General features: G+C 41.1%; 1 protein-coding gene across 1 annotated transcript in view; it reads right to left on the bottom strand.

The window, feature by feature from the left end:
- The window catches only part of cd276 (CD276 molecule), a 65,654-nt gene that overhangs the window by 14,082 nt on the left and 33,623 nt on the right, over positions 1-17,949 (bottom strand). Inside the window, exons 5-6 of the mRNA XM_022742591.1 lie at positions 8,335-8,472; positions 2,824-2,865 (exon numbers count right to left, since the gene is read on the bottom strand). Of these exons, the coding sequence (XP_022598312.1) occupies positions 2,824-2,865; positions 8,335-8,472 (180 nt within the window). The remainder of the gene's footprint in view (positions 1-2,823; positions 2,866-8,334; positions 8,473-17,949) is intronic.

The following is a 17,949-nucleotide window of genomic DNA, read 5'->3' on the forward strand; positions in this document are numbered from 1 at the left end:
AATAACTCAATAGGCAAGACAGAAGGGGAATATAATAAGCACAGAGGTGATTTTGACCCTGGCACAGCTGTCCTTGTTTCTGTCTGTCCGCTCAAGAGTCACCTTTACATAGCCTTAGCTAGCTAGACTTTTAAAATTCACACAATATTCACGGTGATGAGGTACTGGGCTTTCAGTGGTGGACTTGACATGAAGGAGTCAGAAGACAGTGAAGGTTGGGGCTTCGCTTTGCTATCTGCTTCAAAAGGCCTGATATTCCCTAACCTTCCACCTTCATGGGACCTCGCCTCGGAAAAGAAGGGTTAATAAACCCATTTTTCACATGGAGCTCCCATTTCAGAGGGCGTGTCAAATTGTTCTTTCCGACAATTCGTTGTCTATGAAAGAACTGGGTCACTGACTAACACTCTCTTCCAGGGCCTTGTTGCTAAGGCCTGACGCCTTAGAGTCCAGGATTTAGGGAGACAGGGGCTAGAGAACACAAACTCAAGCCAACTTCTGACAGGAGGAGCCGCACTTGCGTGACTGCGGCCCACTCTAAACAGCACATCACGCTCAGATTACTGAACACGTTGAAGAGAGGAGGTGGGGAGGTGACGGATGAAGGCAGCAGGAACTGTACACCCTGCACATCTCTGCATGAGGATGTACATTAGCGTATAACAGTGCTCTTTTCTCTGTGTGTGCTGCGTGGTGTGTGTGTCCCTTTGCATGAGATTGCACATGTGGACCTGTGAGTGTGCGTTTTGAGTGTGTGAAGGGGTTGCTGTTGGATTTAGCACTGCAAATAAATCCAGAATTTGTGCTCCACTGTTTGTTAAACATTATTTGCCTCTGCTGTAAAAGCAACAAAGGGATCCTACTCCACTGCAAATGAATGAGCCCAGGTCCCTAGTTATCACTGGTTATTGTTCCAATCAGGCTGGCTTTGAAAGGGGAGGCGCAGTCTCCTTTGGACAGTTCATTAAGATAACACACAAACGTGGCTCCCCATCATCCTGGGTTTATTAAAGTGGGGCTCATTTCAGCTCCTTTGTCTCGTGCAGGAACCTCTGCTTTTGTCAGCGCAATTGGAGCCAGATGGCAAAACAAAGCTGCCTGTCTGAAGTGCTTACTGAGTGATCTCAGAAGGCAGAGCCATTAGCTTGACTTCACCAGCTCACCGCCCACAACGTCCACCTGGATGAACCAGGTGCGTGGAGCAAGGGTGGCTGCAAGTTGCTTTCTTGTCACGGGAGTACAGGCATACTACAGTCCCCCAGTTCTATTCTCTTTTGCCCAGCCCCTTCAGCTAAAGCTCAACTATTAAGTCTCACTAGTTGTGGGTTGGCTGACCCTGCTCTTGGCTGCACAGATCTCACTGAAACATTCATGAGAGAGGCATTAGAGAATAAAAGTCATTGTCCCCCTTCACTCAGAGACTCTCCCTCACCTCTCAGCTTATTAAAATCACATGGTATTAACTTTGCTGTTCACAGAAAGGCTAAATAATTCAATCAGACTAAAGAAAGAGTCAAATGAATAACTCTAATGACATTAACGCTTGAGGGAGAACTGCTCAGGACTGTGAGGGGTAGTTACTGAGGCTGGGCAGGCAGAAGAAGCTTGCTCTGCTTGCTAATGGCAAAATTAATTCTGGACTCATAAGGTCATATTCATATGAAGCAAAATATCACATCACTCTCATCACGGAAAAGTAAGCACACATAGAAGTATTTTGTCCTGGTTCACTAGCACTCTTGAAAAGCAAAAGATGAGTGCTGAGCAAAACCTATGGCTTCTTCCAAATGAAAAGTCAAAGGAAATCTTGAATTTGTAACTGAATAGGTTTTGAGGGACTGGTCTAACATTTTAGGTAATAGGATTATTTACTTTCTTGCAAAGAGGTAGATAAGAAAATTGACTCTCACATTTGTGCAGTAAATATAAAACTAACTTAGCTAGCCACAGAGACCGGAAACCGCTAGCCAAACTTCGGCTCGGTAAACAGAGTTATTTGAGTGCAGGACACGGCAGCACTATTGTTGGCATTTTGTGGAACTTGTTACCATTAAATTTATAGACAAGATAGATTTTTCAGTTACGGCGGTAGCTTTGATGGAACGTATAATGTAAAACAGCTTGTTGGCATCACTAAATGAGTGCGTCTGTCTCCCTCTCTCTGTCTCAGACACATAGTGGAAGAGTTATATGCCACTGGGCTGCTGTGTTGAATGGATTCGGTGCCCAGACTCGGTCACATTCCTGAGACGCACTCATGCTCCATCAGCGTTCACTCACACTTCAGCAAACTAACTTAACATTCAGTTACTTGTTCTGCTGGATCCCTATACCATCAAGTCACCTGGACTTCTTTTGAAAGAAGGAAGAATAATCTGTGGGTGTTTCTTATGTTAGTTGATATTTCTGTAACTTCGCTGCTTTGCACTGTAGATAAAAAAAGAATTATAGAAAATACAATTCAAGATCAAGTTTCCACTGAGATTTAGCATGTGTAAAGAATTATTTGGCCTATTTACAGGCTAAGTCTGGCTGGGCTGCCCACTTGACGCTGCACTAATTCTTATTTCTCCTCAGTGGATAAAATTTACTGATGTCTGTGCCTGACAATGTTTATAGCCTTGCATTATTACACTGCTCAGGGAGCTGAAAAGATTAAATATATTTCAATATTTCAATATCAGTTTTATCTAAATGATGTAAAACTTTAACTGCTGCTGTTTCCGGACTAGCATTTGCCGTATAGACCTGCATAGCAGTGCTCGGTAAAAACAGCAGGTCTGTGATACACCCAGCAGCTTGTCCAGGTGTGGATTGGCTGACCTGTCTTTGACTCCTCTTCTTCCAGCTCCTTGGCTTCTTCAGCTGTGGGAAGACAGAGGAGCCATTATCAGTGGAAGCCACAGTACAAAGGCAGGCGCACAATGTAGTCACTTCATCACAAGCCCATGGTGAGCTGATCCTTCACAGCTCAAAGGACAGGCTGTGATGAGAGAGCCTATATGACGACGAAAGCTATGCACAATGGTAACCCCACCACATCATACACACACGCACACACATAGACATACACACAGAGCCATACCCACCCCTTAACCTCCTACCTAGCCCTTTCACTAAGACAGTAATCACATTAGGCTTTAGCTGCTGGCTGTCTGAAAACCCACTGTCAACAGAGTTAGTGAGGCAACCCAGTGATGGCTGTCACACTTACATACGCACATGGCACACGTGTGCATGTACACACAAACACACACATACAGGCTAAAAATAGGACTGGAACAGAGTATCCAAGTGGCTGATATTAATTCTATGACACCATTTTCACTGCAATTGGACTCGAGATCCACTATTTAGTAGAACTATTTGTTCAGTTATCAGTTTAATCTCATCTATCTGGCAATACATGAGATTAAACTGATAATTTAACAAAATTAAATGTCAAGGCAACACAATTCATTTGTTTATATTTCTGTACATTTGCTTGATTTTCCCTGACTTTGACAGCAGAGACTACAATCCTCTGGGGAAATTAAGCAAAAATCCTTATTATTACAGCAGCAGAACGTGCTGAGTTTCCAGATTCAAACAGCCTGCATATGCATACCCGCACCACATTCTTCAGCTTCTCCTTTTGTTGTGTAATGCTGTATTTTGAAATGAGACTTTCTAAAAACACATTTTTACCTTATTATGCACTGCATATGCCCACACATTATTACAACACATTACCATTAGTCAGCTCAAAATAAGGCTTTGGTTATTTAGTTTAAGATTTTGGGGGATTTTTTTAAATCTGCAGACTGGTACCAAGAGGATATTATGTTGCCAACTTTTAAATGAAAGTCTAGAATACAGTTTTGAGTTAACCTGTTCATAATGTGTATACTTTGAGAGTAAAATCCACAAAAGCTCCAGGAAAAAAAGCAATATATACTACACTATACTGCCTCACATCTTCACAATTGTGGTTTTAGATCCACATATATGTGTGAGCCCGTTTACCTTCACCGATTTCATTCAACACCTCCATATCGACAAACAGTCCCTCCACTGTGGCAGCAGTGGAAATACCTTGGGGGGGCAGGGCTTTGATAGGAGAGTGAGGCTCATTTAAAGGCACCTTAAAGTCAGGGTGAAGATGAGGGCATCCACAGGGCAGGGAGTGAGAACTGCTTCCCTTGTACATTGAGAATGTTTCAATTTTATGCCCCTATTGGCTCTGTCCCAAATGTGTGGGGGTAAGAAGGATGGTGGTTATGGCTTAAGCCAAAAGCTGGACAAACCACATACAAGACGAGAGAGTAAGAGAACAGAAACAGCTACTCACTGAAGCCAGGAGAGTGTTACTGTTCCTCATCATCCTCCCTTCTGCCTTTGTGTTGTCTTTTACTTTCAGTGGCGCAGCACTGCTGCTGAATCTCTTCAAACACTGCTTTGACATGAGTGACTCAAACGTAAGCAAAAGCAAATGGCTCCAGTTAGTAAACCTACTGTGCTATAAATACATTGATTAGTGGGCCTAATTAATTCATTCTTGCACCTTAGAAACAGCAGTCCTCTTCTTTTTAAAACCTTTGTGCATATTAGGATATAAGTCTTAATGACAGCAGCATTTGTGCTGCGTAGGTTTTAATTCATTTGCTCTCCCTTTGAATATCAACTATTGATGACAAAAATGAAACAATGTTGCTCAATAAAAAAACAAAAACAAGAAAAAACAAAACAAAAAAACAAAGCATAATGAACAGCTTTCTATTGCCAATTTTCAGGGATCAGGGATTTAACAAATGTCTGTTTTTTGTGAGTATTTTCTGCATAGACTAATAAATCTACAGACAGGTGACAAATTAAAGGAAAAACGTGGCTCGAGCATACTAACACATATTACATTGGGTTTTATTTTCATTCACCATGTCAGTGCATTATTTACAGAATCTAAAGATGGTTAGAGGCGTCCTTTACAAGGGTCTAATGGTTATTGGAGGTTCGCAGGAGTTTTCAGGATGTTTCAGTGCCTGATGGGAAGATTCTCAAGTTTAAACCTAAACTGTTTAAGTGGTCACTGAGGAAGTTCTAGTGATTAAGGAGGTTGTGGAGGTACTTTAAGAGGTTGTAGCGGTCATTGAGCAAGTTCTAAAGGTCCTTTTAGAGTTTCTAGGGGTCTGTTGGAGGTTCTAATGGTCACTGAGAAGTTCTATGTGTAGGTTTGGTAGTTTTAGTGGTCACTGACAAGGGCAAGGACAAGAGAGAGATTTTAATTTTTCTACCATAATAGAAAAATGAAAACTTCAGCAGTTGCAAGATGGGAAAGATAGGCTGTTACAGATTTCAGGTGGTTTTCAAAATTCCTTTGGCATATCTGACAATGGACTTTTTGGGTGGGGTCATCTTTGCAAATTTGGAAGTTATTCCACACCCTTGCCTTTTTTGACATTTTGCTAGAATAGTTGTAACTTGTAAGCCCTCGTCCCGGTGTCAATGCTGATAACATTAGGTGAGCGCTGTGACACACGAAACTATCACTAAGATTAAATTTTCTTCTTTGTCTGAGAAAAACTTCTTCTTTGATACAGTTGATCATGCATCACTTATAGGTTTTAATGAAATTGCTTATAGATGATTTGAGTTACCTTACACACAGCCAGCATTGTGTGACTATTAGAAATGTTAAATCTAAAGTTGTAAAAGGTGTTCCCCAAGACCCCAAGTTGACACTGCATATAGATGATATTGTTTCTTCTCTAACTGGGTGTAATTTACCTCTTTATTTACCTCTTTATGCTGATGATACTATATATACTATATATACCATATACTGTATATAGCATATACAAATATATATACTGTATTTCAGATGCTCTACATTCTGCTGTCAATTCCATGCAGCACTGCTTTGCTGACTTACAAGTTGCACTCAATAACCGTAACAGGGCCCTTACCATACAAATGATTGTATTACATTGTAGGTGCTGGTTATTTTCACTGAACTTGGAAAATTCTGTTTTTCTCATTGTGCACTTACAACCTGGAATAACATGCAAAGCAATCTTTTACTTAAATGTTATGCTTAAGACATTTTAAATGGTTCATTTCTATCTTATTTCACTTCCAGCTGTTCTTGTATTAGCCAATTCATTTGCTTGTTTTAATTGCTTTATATATTCCTTAGGTTTCACTAGTTTATTAATTTGACTTGTTATTATTTTTATTATGTATTTTTATCTAACTTTCCTTCTTTTGTTTCATGGTCCCTTGGATTTTTTGTAATTTTTTTACTTTGCTATATTGTAAATGAGGTCTCAGTCTATTTAAAATAAAGCTTGAATGAATGAAAATTAATGTATTTTGGATTACTATACCTCATGGGATATTTGGGTTTTTTGCAGTAAGACATAATAATAATACTAATAATAATAGTTATTATTATTATTATTATTATTATCAACAACTCATTGCAATCGAATAGTAATTTGGATGTTGATTACCATGGCAACGGTAGAAGCTGAGAAGCTGAGAAGCTTTGAGGCATTTGGGTCAGCCCTTGGTTAAAACCAGTGAAACGTGCACCATCTGGAAAAAAAACCTCAGGGAAACACTGCTTTCCTTATGAGTTTCATCTGTCACACAAGGGAAATCCGTTGTATGTCACCTACACAGTGTAGGTCTGATTAAATCATATGCTTATCTAAATGTAAAATGAGTTTTGGAGAAATGGAATAGGTCATTGAAAGCACATATTAGTCAGAGTCATTATGTAAGGAAGGACAGAGGAGAGGGATGAAAGAAGAAAATATCAGAGAGAACAACACTATGCTGGTGTTGAGATACAACACTGCCCCTGGAATTGAGCTTTCACTTCCAGCTGCAATACCACAAGCTGCTCTGCTCTGTTACGATACACATTCGGGTGCTCCACATACATTATGACAGGGAAGAAAAATGACTTACTCACTTCTCCACTTTTACTAACCCTTCCACCCTCACTACCCAGACACGGTGAAGAGAGAGTCAACTTCAATCTGCCCATACCCGGGAACACCATTAAAAGATAAGACAACCACAATTAGGTTGCACTTCCCTGCTTCCTGCCCTCCCCATAGCTCTGGATATGTGCAAAGCAATCCTATTTTAAGCCCCTCCACATCTGTATTCATACAGTATCATGCTATCAGGAGTATAAGAGTCCGAATAATATGTGAATAAGTCAGCTTTCCTAGTCATCAGATTCACGCTTGGAAAACACCAGACTGCGGACACATTGCTAGCAGTGGATAAAATGAGACATTTCAATAAGGTGGACAGTGGATGACCACATAATCAATCCCGCCTTCGGTGTTAGAGCTGCAGAGGAGAAATGCAGTTCCTCATCCAACCCACTGAAGAAAAGGGCCTCACAACCCTGCGAGCCCTTTGCCCGTGGGAGGAACTGCATTATATTTCTCTCTTTCCATTTCATTTGATTTTATATGTTCCACGGAGCTATTTACTCTTTCCTCTGAGTCTGTGTCACTTCCATATTTATTTTTAAACCTCTGGGCCCTGGTGCAGACATTGGCTGACCTTTATTTAAATGTCTCCTCCACTCTGAGCAGATCTCATTACAGCAGAGCTGGTGGCTTTGCACTATCTATCTCATTTCAAAACTTTTTCTCTTTGCACTTGCGGCGATCCTCAGCTATTCCGCAACGCTAATTACTGAACCCGAGTAATGATGTTCCTCTCTGCCGAAGATATGTGTCCCACCATCCGAGATCCTGCCTATACGCATTAAGCAGAACTCCCTCTGGATTCTCAAAGTTCCTTGAGCAGTTAACATCTCATCACTGCTTTCTGCTCTATCTCCCTCGCTCTCATTGCGCCTCCCACATGATCTAGGCAACACGTCGCAATTATATATATAATCAACTGGTCCACTATGTGAACAGTAAAAGGCGTCATTCTGCATTTTAATGAAGGCTGTGAGAAATGGATTGAAAGGGCCTGAGAGCATGATAGGTTAGCATCCATTATTCAGCAAGCCCTTGACCTGTGTACACAGAAGGACAACACAGCCCAAGAATAAAAGAGCAAAACATTTCATTACTCTATTTTTTTCTTTTGCACATAAAGCTCCAACATTGGCACTGCCCTGACATCCAAGTTTCATATTGCTCCTAATGAAGGCAAGACAGCCCAAAAACGTGCTTTTATCTAACCTTGGGGATTAAACAGATTTTCAAAGGAGACATTACCAATGAATTGTACTCCTTGTGAGAATATACTCTGGTGTTGAATGTGCAGAGTCACCTCTCCCCCCTTTTTTTCCCCCTATCTCTTCCATTCCCTCCCTACCTTCTCTCCTGGCCTCCTCGCAGCTCTCCTTGATCTTCCTGCGGCAGACAGCAGCCAGGGCAATGAGCAGCACCAGCAGACACACTGCCAGGCCAACAGTTACCCACAGAGCCACCGGGGGGAATGCGATGTTCTGACCTGAAGCAAAGGGCAGAGGGAGAGAAGGGGCAGAGAAGGGAGAGCCTCATTATTCACTCTTGCAGAGCTAAAATAAGAGCACAACTGTCACCACTGCATCCATCACCATTATTTCACCATTTGACAATTTTGCTGTTGGACTTCATTGTCATAAAAATCCTGAATTATCCAGGACTACTAAAGCACGACATGATGACACTGGTGATGATTATTGCCATCATCATCGTCAGTTTTGTCACACCCACTCTATATAAGGCTTGACTTTCACAAACAGTGAAAGTGAAGCAGTGAACAGAACCTTTGCTTTATGTGAACTGAATAAGATCTTCTTTACTAGTGTCCAATTAAGACACTCCAGTCTTTCAATTGAGTCCAGATGGCAGATAGCTTACCAGGCGCACACGACTGTGTTGTCGTTTCACTCAAACAGTATTGGCACAGCCTTGAGAGGATGTTGGCGCTAACCATCCCACCCCCTGCCTTCTGCTACACATTGCTCAGATATCTAAAGTTATGCATTTAATAATCTATAACTTCTTAATGTTTGCAATATTATTATCTCTCCGACACTGGATGAGTCAATATTTGGTGATAGTAATATATACATTTACTCAATGAGGACATGTCCTGCAAACGGGAGGCTAAAATCACCTTCGAGACAATTACCCGTCACAGTTAGTGACAGTATCTTGGCAAACTGCAAACTGATGAGGAGAAATAAAAACTGGTCAGCAGGACAAAAACGATATCAGAGACACAACCAAATTTCCCTGGGGTATTCAAACTGAACAGAGGGAGAAGAAAAGAAAACAGCAGAGCCACTAAATAGCTGTGAGCCTGGCTGTAGCACAAACAGACCTCCTTCAGAGAGTGCCCGTTCTGGGCAGATAGGAGAAAAAAAATAAAAAAAATAAGAAAGACTGAAAAATGACTGGCATTGGAAAGAGGAAATGATGAAGCATCTGTAAGGACTTGGCATCAGCTATGATGACAGGCAGACAGGCTATAATACAGCCCAGCAAAGATGGAGGGCAAATAAAGGCATCCTTTTGAAGGTAATCAATTCTCAGATGGAGATCCAGTCCTGATGCTGAGAAACAAATGTGCCCCATTGTTCCACAAAACAGACTAAATGAAAGGCCACAGAGGCCAATTGACAAGAGGAGGAGGAGGGACATGTACTCACCAATTATAGAAAAAAAAAAAAAAAAAGAATCCAGCTTTTACTGTGAAGCTGTTTTAGCCACGCTAGCGGCATGATTCTGGGGATGGGAATGTCAGTCTGTCATCAGTCAGTCATACCACCGCTTAGGTCCAGACTGAAATATCTCAACAACTATTGATTGTTTTCACCATGGGCTTTGTACAGAAATTAATTCCCCTTAATCGTCATCATCAGGTCAAAATTTCAGTTTGTCCAATACTCTGGTCTATGACCAAATATCTGCCAAACGAATGACATTCCCATCATACTCAAGTGTGCATTGTGTTTATTACTAATAAACAAATGCTGAAATGCTAAACTAAGATGTTGAATATGGTTAATATTATACCTGTTTAATATTGGCATGTTAGCATTGTCATTCTGAGCGTGTTAGCCTGCTGATGTTAGCATTTAGAACAAGGCGCTGCTGTGCCTATTTACAGCCCCACAAGTAGCATTTAAATGAATCTCTACAGAAAGGCAATTACTGCTAAGGTACATATTAATGTATACTACATATTCACAGCCTAATTTTAAGGTCACCGTAGCCTGTTTAACCGTATTCAAAAGAGTCTCAATTCACAAGGCACTATAAAGACTCTCTGGTCTGCCACTGCAAAACAGGATAAACAACCAAATGCCACAGAGAAAGGATAAAATCTAGAAAGTCAATCCTGTCATTTTGATGAAGCTGCGTATGCCTCCCCAGGCTAGTCATGACTGATGATGCTGTGGCTCACTGTCCACCGAGCCCTTCACTCTGCTATATTTAAAGAATGACCATCTGAGAGCCACTTTGTACAAACAGCGAAACCATAAAACATGTATGAAAGAGGAATAATCATACACAAGTTGTTCACGACTCATAAAGTCAGAAAAGTAACAAATGCGTCTAGCTCTTTGTGACGAGTAAAGAAAACGTGCTGTTCTTTGCTTCTATTGTCTTTCTCATTCTCTTTTTATTCTCACACCTCCCCGCCACACTCTCCCTCCCTCAAGGCAGACTGATAAAGACAAATGCCATAGTCGGCTATCATTGCTACGCCGGGGCCCAAAGGGCTGCAGGATCATATTTTTCTTTTGCTCTTGTTTGATGATGTGATTTTGTTTTCTTCAGAAATAGATTTGTCTCTAATGGCTCTGTTTACCTATCGTCTCTTTCCCTCTTTCCCTATTCCCTCTGTGCAAGGGTAAGGATGGAGTGCTTTGGGCTGCACTGTCACATTACCTAGAGTCTGCAGACTTCAGAGCTGCAACGAACAGGGCAAACTTCACTCCTCACATTTGGCATTTTCGAGATACTATGCATATGTAGCACTCATCAGAAGACACATTTAGGTGAACACCAATAGAAGTAGAAAGTGCATCTGCATTGAGCTGACGTGATATGATGGAAAATGAAACAAGACAATCATAACACGAGGCCCTAAATGTCACACACTCACCGGGGTTCCCGTCTGTATTTACATCCTGCCACAATCAATGTCAGTTGAGTAGTCAGTGTATACAAATCACCCATGGATATAGTGTATCTTTTTTTGCCTTATAATGTACTACCACATGAAAGCCTGGAAACATGATGAAAGTCTGCACATTTCAGCACATTTAAACTAAATGTTGCTTTCTATGAAAATTGTTTTTAATTATATATGTTTGATGTGTGGAAGTAAAGCTGCTGCTGGTAACCTTTCCATCTTGGCAGAGCCACTATTTACCAGGAGTTCTTACACACTGCTTTACTGTGCCACCACAAAGCTACACTAATTTTTTTTTTCTTTTTCATATACACAACAATCATTTTTATTATTTTGCAAACATAAAAAAATGAAAGCAAGTATATTGGATCAGGTAATCACCTCCTGCATTCTCTCTTATTTTGAAATTTGTAGCAGATTTTGCTAATTACAGGAATACCAATTAGCTCTTAGTATTCTTGTAATTCATTTATAAAATGTCATTGTCATGTGCTGACATTCCACAGCTGTCTGAACATGTAGAGGTCACATCTGTCTCATACATTACTTATAGATCCAGTAGGTGGACACAGTTACAGAAACATCCCCCCAATATAGTGCACATCCAATATAATACCATACTTATAATGCTCAGGTTTTATGGAAACTGTATCTGTGAGGCATTGAGTCATCAACATGGCACTTTTAGAGGCTATAAAATGGTGCTATTTTATTATTTACTATTAAATTGTACGTATACTGCGATGTGCTATTGTGCCCATCGCTTTTTTGTTGTTGGACACTATCAAAGTTGTTCAAAAAAATTACTTATAATGAAAATATACTACTGGTAGCTACAAATGTACCTTCAATTAATGTTTTATATAGGTTATATCGACCACACCTGGAGCCTATCCTCTACTGTTACTTTTTATACAAGGTGGTGTTTCACTGTAGGTGTTTTGTGTATCATAGGGGGCCACAGCAGGCTGCTAAGGTAAAAATAGATATTTAATGGGGGCAGGCAAGAGTATGATAAAACACCCCCTCCATATGGAGCCTCTAACACAGGGCGCATCACCAGTGAGAAATGAGGCTCCCTTAGTCTCTGGAAGACACTATAGGGGACTCGCAAGGGGCCAGCTTAGGTATTGTTTGGGCTTCAGTGAATGTGAGACCCAAGATTTGCAGGCATTTTTACAAGCCTGAGTGTTTTCTTTCCAGCACATTTGGTGGAATAAAGTGTTCCTAAGACTCCCTTGCCTGTCATCCTGGTTCTGCAACGTGAAGGCGGTGGAGATCAAAGCTGCTTTCTCTCCAACTGTCACCCCAGTTTTACCTGCCTAGAAGAAACCTACCCTCTTAAGCTGTGACCAAAGGAGAATAATGTCCTTTGACAGAAGGATGGCTTCAGGCTAAAAAGAGCCTCAAGGCTCATTGTAGACAAGCTGGAGGGATGAGGAAGAGGAGAGGAAGAGTCAATTAGGTTTTTCTTTCATTGTCAGGATGAACAAGCCGGCCTTATCCTGACTGGTTGTGAAAACAGAGGAAGAGAGAAGGGGGACCTGTAGAGGAGGAGTGTTGATCACAGAAGAGCCCAGGGGTTGAGCAGCAGCAGGGCCCAGCCCTGCTGGAGGGCCTATGCAGCCCTGGAGACCAGAGCGGCACAGCGAGGCCCAGGACTGGAAATAGGCTTATATATCTCTCTAACAATGAGTCACATTGCAGAGATAAAGACATTCATTCAGACAATACAGTAAGGCAGGGTAGAAACAGTAAAGTGAATGAGATATAAAACTCAGTGAGACAAAACAGCAGCTCACACTTAAATCACATTCACCCAAAACTGGTGAGGTGATTGATGCATACTACCTCAGTGAGTGCAAACAGGCTTGCCGACAGTGGTGATTTAAACTTCTTTATTCAGTTTCTGTGTAGCACTGCTGATCTCACAGGAAAGAGATTGGCAGAAACAAAAACAACAGTGCTAATGGAAAGAAGATGGCCTTGGTGTCAGAGGACACGGATTAGCCAGAATGAAAAACATGAGCATGAATATTAGCATCACATTCAACGGATGACTTTGAATTTGTTTCAGCTTCAGTTTCAATTACCAGCCTTTATTATCAACCTCAAAGGTGTCCATCAAAACCTTTAAACCCTCCCCATTCAGCCCAAGCATGAAAAGCCTGTGACCAGGCAGGCACACCAGCTGTTCTTGCAATATTTCTAGGAACACCTCTCCTCTCTGGGAGAGGACAAGAAGCTCACTTGTAGAGGGAAAACTTGGCAAACTGAGATGGATGGTGACAGGTTTTTGTCCTGTCAGCATCTTTGCTCTGAGCCTTCTCTCCTCTTTTTGCATTTCAATAAATTGCTTTTCAGCGAGATGCTACCTCACTGTCTTATTGGCATGCAGAGAGGCAATACGCTCGTCTCTAGGACGACCTAGCGCCCATTTACTTATACAATTTGTCTGACATTATTGCCCTTCCCTCGACGCCATGTGCTTGTGGCAAACATGAGAGTATGATGTGCAGACGTTCACATTAAAACAGAGTAATGGGTCTGCATTTATAGGAATAAAGTTTCTAACAGCCCTCTTTTTTTCTCAGCGGTAGAACTATAAAAGCCATCTGGTAGTGGTGGTGGGGGACGTGGCGGAGGGTAAGAGGGAGAGTAAGGTGGTTGAGTTAGTGAGTCGGGGAAGGGTGGAGGGATGGGGTAAGCAGGTGATTGACCAAGCGACTAAAGTAGGTGAAAAAACAAGCGAGTTTGTTTGTTAACAGACATTGAGCTGGTAAGCTGTGTAAGCATTGTAGCACAAGTCTTCAAGTATTAAACATTCAAAATGTAGGTTTTCAGTAGAGTATTCCTTTAATGTCGACCACAGGGGGCTTTTAGTAGAACATGCAGATGTTGAGCTACTGTTCATATATTGGTTTATGTGCATTTTCATTCATACGTAAATACACATTATAACTATGAGACTGTAGCTTGATGCTTAAACATAGACATTATGTTTCTGTTTATTATTACTATACGTTATGTTACAACATCTACATCCAGGGAGATGTGACTACAAGCTGCCTCTATAATTCAGAGCACATCTCTCGGTGGCTAACACCACATAAAGGTTCCAAACATTTCATAGTGTCATATACAGTAAACAAATGGCAGAATTCAGTGAAGTAATCTCAATGACTGTCTGGGTTCTTTTTGTGTATTGCCACAGTACATACAACCAAACCTACAATGACAGTCACTGATTTGTGTGTGTGTGTGTATGGGGGGCAGGGGGAGGCTAAGTCACAGGCACATTCAAAGGGATGAATCCAAGTCTTACTCAGATATGCCAAGAGCAAGGTTGAATTTTCTCATCTTTACAGTTGAAGGTAATCCCATACCAAGTAGACTGGCTAATTAACTGAGTATACAGCTCAGAGCCAACTGTATGGCTGTCGTGTTAGCAAGACAGATGCTACATTACAGGCAGAGGGGTGTGAGGATGTGTAATAGCTCTGTGCAGGAATATATAAAACAAGCCTGGGGTAGAGGTGGGCAGTATAACCCGAATAAACTTCACACTGGTGGAGATACGTGCCCTGATGTGGATTTGGCTACACCATTCATTCTGGTACAGAATGGATTTTAAATGTCACGTCAAAGTGCACGGCGAGCATGAGCTTACTGCATGTTGGCCAGTGAGCATACGCTTCTGTTTTACACTAAAACAAACGCACATTTGCATGCAAAGAAAAGGGCGGGTGAAGAAATGAAGTCAGACAGCACAATAGAGACAGGAGCAAACCATGAGGAAACATGTCAGCAAGCATGAAGGATGTTTGAGAATGTGCTCCAGCTGTGACACAAGCAGAGCTGGCACCGGTGTAAAGAGAAAAACCACAATGCAGACATTGTTGCCAGAGTGCCTGTCCTAAATGATGACACAAGTCAGCCGTGGAGAGACACGATGAAAACACAGGATTCATGGTACACAAAACAGACCCGCAACTATTTTACCCAAAAGAAAATGTGACTGTACAAAGACTTGTACTGGAGCTGCTGAGAGAAAGTGAAGCAAACGACGCACGCACGCACGCACGCACGCACGCACGCACACATACACACACACCTGTGCAGTGTGTGCTATTAATTTCCACCAGGTATGAAACTCTATTAATACTTAATTGATCATAGCTTTAACGTCAGGTAATAAATTGCTACCATCTCTGAGTTTTGTCGTGCATTACAACCATATTCTATTGAAATTATGAGGAACATATATATTTACTATATATATACATATATATATATATATGTATATATATATAACATGATATATGTCATGGTATTTTCATATTTAAAACACACTGTGATTCAAATTCATGTCATATTGCCAGCCCTCATCTTGGAGAGAGATGAAAGTAGACGACTATACTGTCTCACAACAGGTCTGCCTACCTCATCTACCACCAGCCAGGCTAGCTCTCTCTCAACATCTCCCATGTCCCTCCCAGCCCCACTGGGGCCTCAATTAAAAACTCCTCTGATGTCTAGTAACTGACAGAGACTCCATCACTTCCACACATGCCTCTCCACTGAGAGTGGCATTAAGATGTTGGAGGCAGAGTGGACTATTGATTTTCTTTTTTTTTTTTTTTCTTCTGGTCGCTCCAGTGCAGGCGGAACTTGGGTGCAATAATCAGTTTACAATGTTGTGTTGTCTCCATTTTTAATTGGCTTTTAAACAAGGGCTGCCTGCGAGATGCTGAGGATGTGTAGGAGACAATTATTAGTGACAGCTATCAGTACCAAAACAGACTATCTGGCTGCTTGATAATGCCAAGTGGAGGCAGAGTAACAAGGATAAATAGGTATGAAAGGACTAAAGAGCCATTTAAAACACAGGGTACACATTTATCCTGCAAACCCAAACTTTACTCTACACTTGAGCTACTTTCTGTTCCTCTTAAAGCAATATTAATGATTTTTTACAAGCTGTAAACACAACATTGACATATTACCACCTTATAAAGCTCTGGTGAACGTAAAAACGGTTACCCAATACCTGCACATTCCACATCCAGCAGACCCAGAGCAACATTAGCATTCATTTGTGGTTGTGTTTCTGGCCACTGGACAAATGTAAGTCTAATGTTCATTCTTCTTTTAACTCTTTTCTTTTTCTCCGCCAGCCCCTGGCAGAAATATCTTGCTCTTTAGCTGCTAAATGCCCCACTGCTGACAAGGTAGTTGCTAGCACTGTCAGCCTGCCATACTGGTCAAGAAGCATACAGTGGGTTTATCAAAGCTTTTTTTTTTTAACAGTCTCCTGCTGCAGCTGGAAATGATGACAGCAGTGAGACTGAACTGCCCAGCAGAGCATCAAAACAATGAGCTGAAGGTTGCTAAAATGCTCCATAGAATTGAGGGTAATTGCACAGTCAGGTGTGATAATTCTGTGTTTTTTACTTCAAGTCACTCCTTTCACATTACATTTACTCATTCAATCCACTGTCAATATAAAAATATTGATCAGTGCAGCTTTAAAGTGGGACACTAATCATACTTTGTCCGTGCATGCTGATAGTGGGATATTATTTTATGTATGTGATACAGTCCATAGATAAAACCATAAACAAGGCTCATTAACTCCCATTGTGCTTATTTCAATCAGGCTCAGTGCACCAAGAACAAGCTGCAGGTTGAAACTCTCTGCAGTTAGTCTGTGATGTGCACACCTATTGCTGAAACAACTCCTGTGTTGCATCAGTATAGTGCGAAGTGGGTGAGAAATATCATCCAGGACATGAACTTTAACATGACACTTACTGAACCATCCATTCAAGACATTCATTTAAGACAGGAACACACCCAGTAGTTGCACTAGCTTTTGTAACAGTCATTTGCTTTTTGTCTCTTTTAGATTGCTATGAAGCTGACAAAGCTAAACGGCTGCGACACTTAGTCCTTGTATCTATTGTGCTCTAGTTATAAAAATTGTCTTATCTGTTGCATAACTTTTTACAGTCACTGTTGATTTTGTTTAATCTTTTGGTTAGACTTTGACAAGTAATCCACAAATTTTAAAGTATCAGTGTTTGTTTTTGAAGAAGCAAAGCCATAGTTCAAATCCACAAGAACAGTTGCTGCTTACATGATAACGTCTCTGAATACAAAATGACAGGATATAAGCTTAGCCCTATATCACAAAGCAATGCAAGTTCTATCCGAAACATTAAAGAACTGCCTGGACCTCTTCAAAGAGCCTAAGTTCTTAGTATGCTTCTCCCACTGCAGTATTACTAGGAGAATATATAATGACAGATTTTTTTAAAAGACATGTCTCTGTATGTCTTTGCCTAGGGCTCTCATTATAAAACAGCATTTCTCATTTTCCTCTGCTGCAGTCTTTGGTGGTTACTGGAGAGACAGATGAATATTCTCAAAGCACTCGAGCTAGGCCGGGCTCAGACTTTGGAGCAGGTCAGCTCATTCCTGTTAGCTGCTCATCTCAAGAACAAAACCAAACCTCTTCATGTGATTATTTGCTTAGTTTGGATGCAAATAAATATAAACACCGTAGAAACCGCATAGATGCTGCTTTCAGAGGTCAGGTTTAGCAAGTGAATAACACCCTTAATGCTAGCAGGGGCATGGTGGTTTATTTGATTTTATTTCTCAGGGCAGATCCTTACTAACATAAGGCTTTGAACTTTTTCATCACTCATCAGCTACGGTCAAAGAAAAAACAGCGTATAGATTAATTCAAAGCATTTTCAAGAATGTGATGTGCTTGGTGGTGGGAAGAGACAG

This window comes from Seriola dumerili, unplaced genomic scaffold, assembly GCF_002260705.1.
Source record: "Seriola dumerili isolate Sdu_G_001 unplaced genomic scaffold, Sdu_1.0 BDQW01000003.1, whole genome shotgun sequence".
NCBI lineage: Eukaryota > Metazoa > Chordata > Actinopteri > Carangiformes > Carangidae > Seriola > Seriola dumerili.